We start from the raw sequence: 9,723 nt of genomic DNA, 5'->3' as shown, positions 1-9,723 counted from the left end.
ACCGCGTCCTTATGCCAAACGGCGCTGTCCTTGCTTCAGGCCACTCCTATTCTTCGGCTGACCCCTGGTGGTCACGTGGAGCTGCTCGCCACGCAAGTCTGGGTCCTTCTGCGATCCACCGGGGTCCTCGCAGCCTGGAAGCCGCTCCGGAGCTGCCTGTTCGCGCGAGAGTTTGGAGGGGCGGGTTTGGGGTCGGTCTCCGGTGTAGGGCTCGCACGGCAGCGCTTCGGAGCCGTGCGTAGCCGGCCGCTTAGAGTGCGGGGAGCTGGGTCAGGCAGTCGCTGGGTCACCCTTGCCTGGAAAGTGGCGGAGCGCTCTGGAGAAGCCTGGACAGCCTCGCTCCCCCGCAGCCAGGTGCTACGGTCGGGAGTAAAGTGAGAGTCCGGCCGTCTTCGAGCGCCTGGGCCACGGCGGCGGCCCTGGGAGCAGAGGTGGGACGGATGCGAGTGGCACTGAGGGTCTGGAATGGACTGGAGCGAAGGCAATGGCGGCGTCCTCAGAAAGGGGGCTGGTCCGCACGGGAAAGCTATAGGCTGGAGGTGGGGATGCAGTAATCGAAGGTGGTGGGTCCAAATAGGCCCCAGGTATAGAGTGTTCTTCTGCCCACCACCTTTCTGCCTCCTGGCCTGAATCAGCTGCTTGCCTTGCCGGCAGCTTCTCTGTGCCTTCCGTCCTCACTTAATCGCCAACCTCCGTTCCGCAGCTGCCACATAGCCCTGTGAGCCCTAGGCAGCCAACGCTTAAGTACCAACATCTGGGGCCTCACCTGTCGACGTAGTGTCTGGGACTGAGCCCCAAGTCCCTCGCTCGCGCTCTCACTCACCGCGGGGGGGGGGGGGGGGGGGGGGGAAGGTTGGGGGCGGAATCCGGGTCCTCAAGCGCTGGAACAGAGGAGCTCCTTTGTGTCCTGGCCATTTCCTGAAAAGTAGAGCCAGAGTCACACTGAGGCCTTTGTAGGGTGGGGTGGGGGTAATGTAGGATTCGGGGTGGGGGTAATGGAGCCGAATCCTCACACCTATGCTCTTATTCCACCCTTAACTCAGGTGGAGCAACCCCATTACTCTAAAGATGAAAGGCTGGGGTTGGCTGGCCCTGCTTCTGGGGGCCTTGCTGGGAACTGCCTGGGCTCGGAGGAGCCAGGATCTACATTGTGGAGGTAAGAGCACAAAGAGATGAGAGGAAGGAGGGTGGGGAAGACAGAGCCTTGGGAGAGCATGAGATACAGGGTCTGGGAGAAGAATGAATGGAAATCCCTGGGTTGATTTCCTTTCTCCCCTTCTTCCTCCTTCCTCTCCCCTCACACCAGCTTGCAGGGCTCTGGTGGATGAACTAGAGTGGGAAATCGCCCAGGTGGATCCCAAGAAGACCATTCAGATGGGCTCTTTCCGAATCAATCCAGATGGCAGCCAGTCAGTGGTGGAGGTAACTGTTACTGTTCCCCCAAATAAAGTAGCTCACTCTGAATTTGAATGAGAACTCAACTGATTAAGAAGGACCTTGGTTTAATAGATATTGACCCAGAAAGGTATCTAAAATATTGGGCTATCACATTTGTAAGAGGCTGGAGGCTTATACCCTATGCACTTCCTGACTCCAAACCTTAATATTATTTCTGCTGTAGTTATTAGTAGACAGGGAACCCTGGTCAGCCCCCTCCTCCACATCCGTAATTCATGTCACTCATGTTTTCACTATGGCATAATTATATACATACAAAAGAGAAAAAGAAGGCCATATCCCTGTATGTAGGAAATTTATACTTTAGTAGAAAACATAACATATATGCAAAGCTATATCTAGTGGAGAGTATACAAAGAAAAGTTAAGGTTATGATGTTTGTGAGATGCTTTATAATTATTATCCTCAAAGCCTATACTACCTCTCTTATGCTCCTATTGAGGACAGGTATTAATCTCATTTAATACAAATAAATAAAATCATTAGCTTACACCCATAAGAATTAAGGGAGTTCAAAGGAAAGGAACACATAGTTAACTAGGATTTATCAAAGAGGTCTCTGTTTATAATTTGGAGGTAATGACACCTGTTTTATTTCTTAGAAATGTGAAGTGAGGTAAAATAAGATCATATATTTGAAAGCACTTTGGAACCATACGAATAAACTGTACTGTTTTTAATTAGGGAGGGCTTTTTCGAATAAGTTAGTTGAACTAGATTTGGAAGGAAGAGTAAGGATATAAATTACTAATGTACAGAGGTGGAAGAATATGAACCAAGGCTGAGGACATTTCTAGGTGCCTTATGCTCGCTCAGAGGCCCACCTCACAGAGCTGCTAGAGGAGGTATGTGACCGGATGAAGGAGTATGGGGAACAAATTGACCCTTCCACCCACCGCAAGAACTACGTACGTGTAGTGGGCCGGAATGGAGAATCCAATGAACTGGACCTACAGGGCATCCGAATTGATTCAGACATCAGTGGCACTCTCAAGTTTGCGGTGAGCTTTGGGAATGGGTAGCTGGTTTTTGAAAATTAGGGGAGTTATTGGACAGCCCAAGTGGAAAGCCATGTTAATGTCCTTCTCCTCTCTGGAGGTGGAGGCAAAAGGCCTCTTCTTGCTGCCCTCTCTCATTCATTTCTCCCTTGGGTTGACAGTGTGAGAGCATTGTGGAGGAATATGAGGATGAACTCATTGAATTCTTTTCCCGAGAGGCTGACAATGTTAAAGACAAACTTTGTAGTAAGCGAACAGGTAAACTAATCCCACTTTACTGCCTGTCCTGACAGCCCGTTAGAACCTGGCACATTCCTTAGCATGTTCCTCTACCTCCTATCCCCCATCCTCTGATAATAGCTCAAGAATTAACTTCCATTACCTATGACTTAGAGACTTGGGTTGTTCCTCTCTATTCTCTTCCTGTCAGCTTTCAGAATTTGTGGCTCCCTCACCTGACATCCTAGTGAAAGGATAGTGGGAATGTTTTGTCATCTAAAAGGATATGCTCTAAAAAATGGTGGTTGGTGTGTGTGCCAGTTTGGTTTGGGGCATTTTCTTGATAGTGACATATATCAGTATGAGAGTGGCATTTTCCTTCAAATTTTTATGTGCTATTTGCAGATCTATGTGACCATGCCCTGCACATATCGCATGATGAGCTATGAACCACTGGAGCGGCCCAGACTGACAGGCTTGATGGATCACCCCCAGGAGGGGAAGAGGGTGGCAATGCCTTTTATATTATGTTTTTATTGAAATGAACTGAAAAATTGTGAAACCAAAAGTATGAACTGTGTTGTCTTTTCATATCCAGAATCAACCCTTACGTTAAGCTTGAAGATAGGGGATTCCAGACAGGAAAGAAAAGGGAAGGAAGTGCTTTGGAAATGGTGTAGCATGAAGGTAGGAGGAGCCTGAGGCTTTCATTCTTTTGCCATCTGAGATTCCTGCTGGACTCAAAACTAGATAAGCATTTTTTTGGTGCCTACTCAATACCATGTGTTTAGAGTCTAATTGTGGAGAGAAGAGGAACCTCTGTGAATAAGCAAGGGAACATAGGTAAGTGTGTGGTAGTATGGGATTCTAAAAATGACTTGTATTTATACTGGTGAAACATAAAGTTTAAGACAGCTTGGTCTTGAAGGAAATCATGGATATGCATTATTCTTCCCTCCCTGCCCTTCCAGATAGAGGGATCAGCAACAGCAGAGAGGAAGTGGAAATAGATGGGGTCAACTCATCTGAAAAGTAAAGGCTTTATAAGATAGGGAGAGATGAGGTAAGGGATGGTATTTAATGAAGGCCCTTGCTTGCTGGTCTAAGCTTTTAGATTTGAACCTGTAGCACTAAAGTATACTTTTTTCATCTCCATCTGTCAGTCTGGACTGTAAGTCTGTCCCCACTTTCTATGTGTAGAGATTCTGTACTGGGGCATAGGGATGGAAACCTAAAGGATACCTTCTTTGAGGAGCTTCTTAAACACCTTGATCCAGAGGTATGTCTATCTCAGGGTTTGGAATGGAACACTTCTATCCCAGGAATACCTCAGGGAAAGAATAACTGAATAAACATTTTGAAGACTTTTTAAATTAAGCATTTTAGAATCTAAAGGGAACTTGGAGGTCATATAGTTCATCTCTGCCCATTTTACAGATGAAGAAACTGAGGCCTAGAGATACCACAGGGTCCTGAAGGTCTGTATTTAGTGGCAAAATTGGATCAAGAGGCTAATGTTCCGTACTGTCAATAGGATCTAATACAGCTGTAAAGTAGCTTCTGTTTTAAGTCTTTTTTTTCTCTCAATACCCTGTACACACAAAGCGAATGTGTTCAACAAGGCTTTCATGTCACAAATCCCTGAGAAATCTAACACATGAACTAGTTCAGAGCAAGTATCCTGATATTAGTTGACAACTCAGGTTCTAGTGTTAATTCCTTCTTCTCTCATCAGCCATAAGAAATGCGGTATCCTGTCAAGTCTGTTTTCCAGACCAGCTGTTACTATTTTTTCTTCTGTGATGCACATGAATAATGTTCACATTCTTCATACCCCTGTGAGTATACCCAGGATTCTGTCCATTGCCTGCTTCCTGTCTAAAAACTTAACTCTTCCATCAGAGAGCTTATCACGAGTGCGGAAGTACTCTATAGGGAACTCAAAATTGTTTTAATGTACAAAATAGCAAATAATTCACAAGCTTTAATAAAGTAATGTTAGTTGGTAATAAATTACTTGTGATACACCTCACTAGTCTGTCAAGGTACAGCTGTTAAGAACTCTCCAGCTCAACAGTCTTTGCCATTGCTACACAGGGGTGTGTCCTACATAGGGAAGAGTGGACATTATCCTCCTTGACTTGATCCTCAGAAGGTTAGGAGGATACTCTTTGCACATCTCTTTATTCATGTCATGAGTTACCACAAGGAATCCATGAATTTATCTGAATGTTTCTGGAGGCTCCCTACAACAAATGATTCTAGCCCAGTATTTTGGTAGATCAAATGCTAACCTTGCATATCTGGTTACACCCTAAGCTCTAGATGCCTTCTAAATGAGTTTACCAGTAAAATGTTAGAACTGAAAGAAACATTCTCGAATACAGTGTTCAATAATATCTGGATGTGAGTAGGAGATTTATCATGTGAAAACCCAGTCCTTTAAAAATAAATTTTAGAGGGGCTCTTGGGTGGCTCAGTCGGTTAAGCGTCCGACTTCGGCTCAGGTCACGATCTCACGGTCCGTGAGTTCGAGCCCCGCGTCGGGCTCTATGCTGACAGCTCAGAGCCTGGAGCCTGCTTCGGATTCTATGTCTCCCTCTCTCTCTGACCCTCCCCCATTCATGCTCTGTCTCTCTCTGTCTCAAAAATAAACATTTAAAAAAAATTAAAAAATAAATTTTAGAGAATTTTTATGCTGTTAAAAAGGATTCAGAGCAAGGACCAGAATCCTTTAAATACAGGACAGGGATGAATAGCAAGGGCAAAGGAACTAGTTTATGTTGAATACTCCTATAACAAGCACATACACCTTACTCAATCTCTACAATTCTAAGAAATAGATGTTGCTCCCATTTTTACAGATGAAGAAACTAAGTTCAAAGAGATTGTGTCTTAGGGAATCAAGACTTCAACCTTAGCAATTGTCTTATCCCTAGGCCAATGGGTCTTTCTATCTCATTCCTATAGTGGAGTCTCCATGTAGTTCCTAGTGGCTGTGTACACTAGTACTTTTGCTTGAAAACTACCGTGCCCTCTGACTCTAATAATCAATAATGAAAAAGCACTGGGCGGGGGGGAGGGAGTGAAAAAGCATTATATCCTCCTTTCAGACTGATTATATTTTTCCAGACTGATTGTAATAAGAAACCCATTCTACCCCACCAGTCATTTTACGTGTTAAGTGTTTGTCTCTCCTACCTTTATATATTCTGGGAGGGTCACCAATTTATCATGTATTTCAGGTATGGATGTACAAACATTTTATAGTTGAGTAAGATTATTCCTTATTTTAGAAAATATTTAAGATACAGAACACACTGAGTTGATGTGCCCAGAAGACCATTAACAGTGATTCAGAAGTCCCCTTCCTGAGTTACAGCTGATAATTCATAGTCATCACCATATAAACAGTACAGTTTAGTAGTTAAGGTACAGCTTCTGGGCAATTACAAGCTATGGTCCTGAGCAGAATACTTTATCTAAACCTTGGTTTCCCCCTCTGTATACTAACTAATGTTAGAGATACTAACATTACCTACATCCTTTAGAGTTTTTGTGAGGATTAATTAAGATAGTGCATGTACCACATTTAGATAGTACCTGGAAATTATGAGTATTCAATAAATTTTAGTTACCCATTAAATACAGGAGTTTGATCTACTGATGCAGGCCTTTTCAGTTGAAGCCCAGGCTGCATTTTCCCACTTACCCTTAGCCACCAGGGGGCACCATCACCTCTGTCCATTTTAAAGAGGTCCTCCCAAGGTCAAGATGACCTCAGTGCGCAGCCTTCTCTCCACTGCCCCACTAGTTCTCAGGCACTTAGTTGTATTTAGACCTAAAGCTCACTTGGCTGCTTTATTCATGCCAATCCTCCCTTAACTTTCTTCTCTCCTCCCCAGGTCCCATTCACGTTTAGGAAGAGATTCTAAGCTAGCTTCTGGGAGATCACATTTAGTCCTGATCCCTGGGCTTTCTCACTGGCGTTATAGGACTGGATGTCAGGACTAAACAACTTCAAAACAAGTCCAGGGGCGCCTGGCTGGCGCAGTCAGTTAAGCGTCCGACTTCAGCCAGGTCACGATCTCGCGGTCTGTGAGTTCGAGCCCCGCGTCGGGCTCTGGGCTGATGGCTCAGAGCCTGGAGCCTGTTTCCGATTCTGTGTCTCCCTCTCTCTCTGCCCCTCCCCGTTCATGCTCTGTCTCTCTCTGTCCCAAAAATAAATAAACGTTGAAAAAAAAAAATTAAAAAAAAAAAACAAAAAAAAAAAAAAACAAGTCCATAAAGTAGTCATAACACTAGGCTCCAGGACATGGTGTCAAGAGACTTAGAGCTTTGCTGTTTCCCACCCTCCCGCCAGTGACTAGAGCTCCAAAATAGGTTACCCTTATGGCCACTCAATAATTACTCTTTGGTAGCCTCACCCTGAAAATGCCTCTTGTATTTTGGGGTACTGGAGTTCAGACCTCTGGTTAGTCTCTGTGGATAATTAACCAGAGAGCAGAAACCAGGCCAGACTATTCTAGGGTTAGGAGGAAATCCTCTGTGAGATGCTAAATTGGGAGCAAATATTGATCATTGGAGCTTTGAAGTCACCGAGAAGGTAGTTGAGGTCAGTGTTCCTTTGGGGCACTGCTTGGCTTCTCTTCATGTAGTTCTTTACTAAGACCTACCAATCTGATTTCCGAATCAGAGGAGTGTTGGTTGGTAAGTTGTGAAGCTAGGTACAAGGAAAATTGGGAAGAGAAAATGGTGGTTTCTCCTTCTCTTTCCCCAAGTCCAAGCTATAAACTAGTTTCTTTATAAAGTAGGTCTATCTAAACCTGGTTTGATGGTACTGAGACTTCTGAACCTTGTTATTGCTATGTGAGGAGATAAAAGGACTATTCATTTGGAGCTTGGGGTTTGTAGATTAGGTGTCCTGGTCCTTGGGTCACTTTCCCTCTGCACCTAGGTCAATGACAGTGATGGGTTTAGGAGGTAGAAAGGTCCTGAGGTCTTGTCTACCTAGATGAGTTAGTGAAAAGCAATGTAGAAGATCAATTTAGTACTGAAGTTCATTTAATGGTCTCTGGGAAGCATGGGATAAGTGTATACAAGACAGCCATGTAGGAGAAGGGGTCCAGAGGCTCTATGGGAGTGATGGAGTGAAGGAAGCGATGTGACAAATAGGGAGGATGCTTAATGCCTAATTTTGGATGAGGGGCTAGTCTGCAGCTTTTGATCTTACGGCTAGATGTGGGGTGGGCTGCCTGCCTGGGGTTATGTGACTGGAATGGCAGTGAGACCAATGCCCAGGGCCCAGAGGTTTTGGCCTGTGCTGGAAGCCTTACTTTTTTTTTTTTTTTTTTTTAAAGATTTTATTTATGTTAGTAATGTCTATACCCAATGTGGGGCTCAAACCTATAACCCTGAGATCAAGAGTGGCATGCTTCACCAACTGAGCCTGGCACCCTTGGAAGCCTTCATATTATGGGGGCATCTGTAAGGTTTGGATTTCCTGGCACCAGACGCAGAACTGACAGCCCATAGATACACTGGATATATTCAGGCTCTTGCCTTTGCTTTCCCTCTCCATATATTGGGGTCTTTTACTATCTATAATACTATGGCCTCTGCTGACCTCAAATGGTCATCAAGCAGCTAACTCTGGCATCATAGCCTCTGTCCACATGACGGCACCTCTATGGCCATTAAGTCATTGACCAAAGACATTCTTTAAGAAAGTATGCCAGTGGGGTAGGAGGTGCCGGCAATGATCAGTAGCTGTGATAGTATATTAAAGGACTGGCTTCCGAGGACCTTCCAAGGTCGGAGTTCTTGGGACTTTTTCTCTCATATTAACTTGAGAACTAACCCCAAATGTATTAAGGGCAAGAGGGAAGCCTAAGAAGGAAGTTAACTGAGTTATCAGGCACATACTTAGTCACCTACACGCCCCCCGCCCCCCCTCCCCCGCGCCCATCCTTAATTAGCCTAACCCAGGCGGTCCAATCCTGCCCGCAACAACTGCTGTCTATGGCTCAGGTCCCGCCCACACACACGCCGGACCAATGGCCGATCCGGAGGCGAGTCCCCTGAGAGGGGCGGGAGCGGGTTCGGGCAGTAGGCGGGGCCTCGCTGAGGACCCCGGGCTGGGCGCCGCCGCCGGTTTGTCTACCCTTTCCCTCAGCCACCTCCTTTCAACCTTGTCCACCCGTTGGCGCGGCCTTTGCTGCAGCGGCGGCGGCTCCCGTTCCTGCCGCAGCTCTGTCCCCTCCTTCCCTCCCCACCAGATCCCCGAGTTCGCCCGTCATGGCTTTACTCACTGCGGCCGCCCGGCTCTTCGGAGCCAAGGTGAGCAACTAAGGGAGGGAGCGCGCGGCCCAAGGGTGGGGCTCAGACGACTGCAGGCCCTTCAGCGCCGGGGTCTCCCTCCCCTACCCATACGCACCCCAGCGCTCCTTAAAGGGGCCCTGCGCCTGGCTGGCCGCCAGCCTTCTGTGGAGCACTCAGGGCCATGTGCTACGTTGGCCTTCTGCCCCTCCGGGTGAAGAGAGAGCTGCCCGCCCCCGGCATGCGGTCTTGGGCGGGTGGAGAGCCCGGCCTCTGCTGTCACCCTGCATGTCTAGCGTGGAAGAGCTCTGGGCAAAGGAGCTGCCAGTGGAGAACATAGGTGTTGTGTTCTATTGGAGTTAGGGAAAGGGCCTGTTTGGAGGAGGGGGTGAGGGGGTAGAAGTGGCAGGGATGAAGAGATGTGCCCACTGTCCCTGGACCAGAGCTGGAGCGGTGGCTGATTTCAGCTTCTGCTTTGTAGGGAAGGCCTCGTCAGTTCCCAAACTGCCTTTTTTTCTATTTCTCCAACCCAAATTTTGAAGCTTTTAATGACCAAGCTTTAGCAGTTCCTCTGGTGGAGTGGAACTCAGGTCCTTTTTGTCCTTGGGACTCTTGCACTTACTCTTCATATAGGAGGAGCTTGGATGGGGTGGAGCCCTTCTGTAAAACCTTCTGCATGATTATCATATATGATTGGAGAAAGAACCAGAAAGATTGTTCCTCCAAACTG

The 9,723-nt window shown here is 46.6% G+C and overlaps 2 protein-coding genes across 3 annotated transcripts in view; both read left to right on the top strand.

Moving 5' to 3' along the window:
• Positions 1-112: 112 nt before the first annotated feature.
• Positions 113-3,246, top strand: CNPY2 (canopy FGF signaling regulator 2). The gene is made up of 6 exons (XM_043564458.1): positions 113-431; positions 1,044-1,156; positions 1,307-1,422; positions 2,256-2,459; positions 2,618-2,714; positions 3,081-3,246. Exons 2-6 carry the CDS (start codon positions 1,069-1,071, stop codon positions 3,122-3,124), a joined length of 549 nt encoding a protein of 182 aa, XP_043420393.1. The 5' UTR covers positions 113-431; positions 1,044-1,068; the 3' UTR covers positions 3,125-3,246.
• Positions 3,247-4,468: 1,222 nt separating this feature from the next.
• Positions 4,469-9,723, top strand: part of CS (citrate synthase) — a 32,292-nt gene continuing 27,037 nt past the window's right edge. Inside the window, exon 1 of one of the 2 annotated variants that reach the window (XM_043564452.1) lies at positions 4,469-4,513. In XM_043564452.1, coding sequence (XP_043420387.1) covers positions 4,478-4,513 — 36 coding nt within the window. In that variant the 5' untranslated portion in view covers positions 4,469-4,477. Of the gene's footprint in view, positions 4,514-8,777; positions 9,015-9,723 lie in introns of those variants that run through there. The other variant, XM_043564451.1, reaches the window with a different exon arrangement.

The sequence above is a fragment of the Prionailurus bengalensis genome, chromosome B4 (genome assembly GCF_016509475.1).
Source record: "Prionailurus bengalensis isolate Pbe53 chromosome B4, Fcat_Pben_1.1_paternal_pri, whole genome shotgun sequence".
NCBI classification, from domain to species: domain Eukaryota; kingdom Metazoa; phylum Chordata; class Mammalia; order Carnivora; family Felidae; genus Prionailurus; species Prionailurus bengalensis.
Note: the sequence above shows the minus strand (reverse complement) of the source record. Positions and strands in the feature narration are given on the sequence as shown.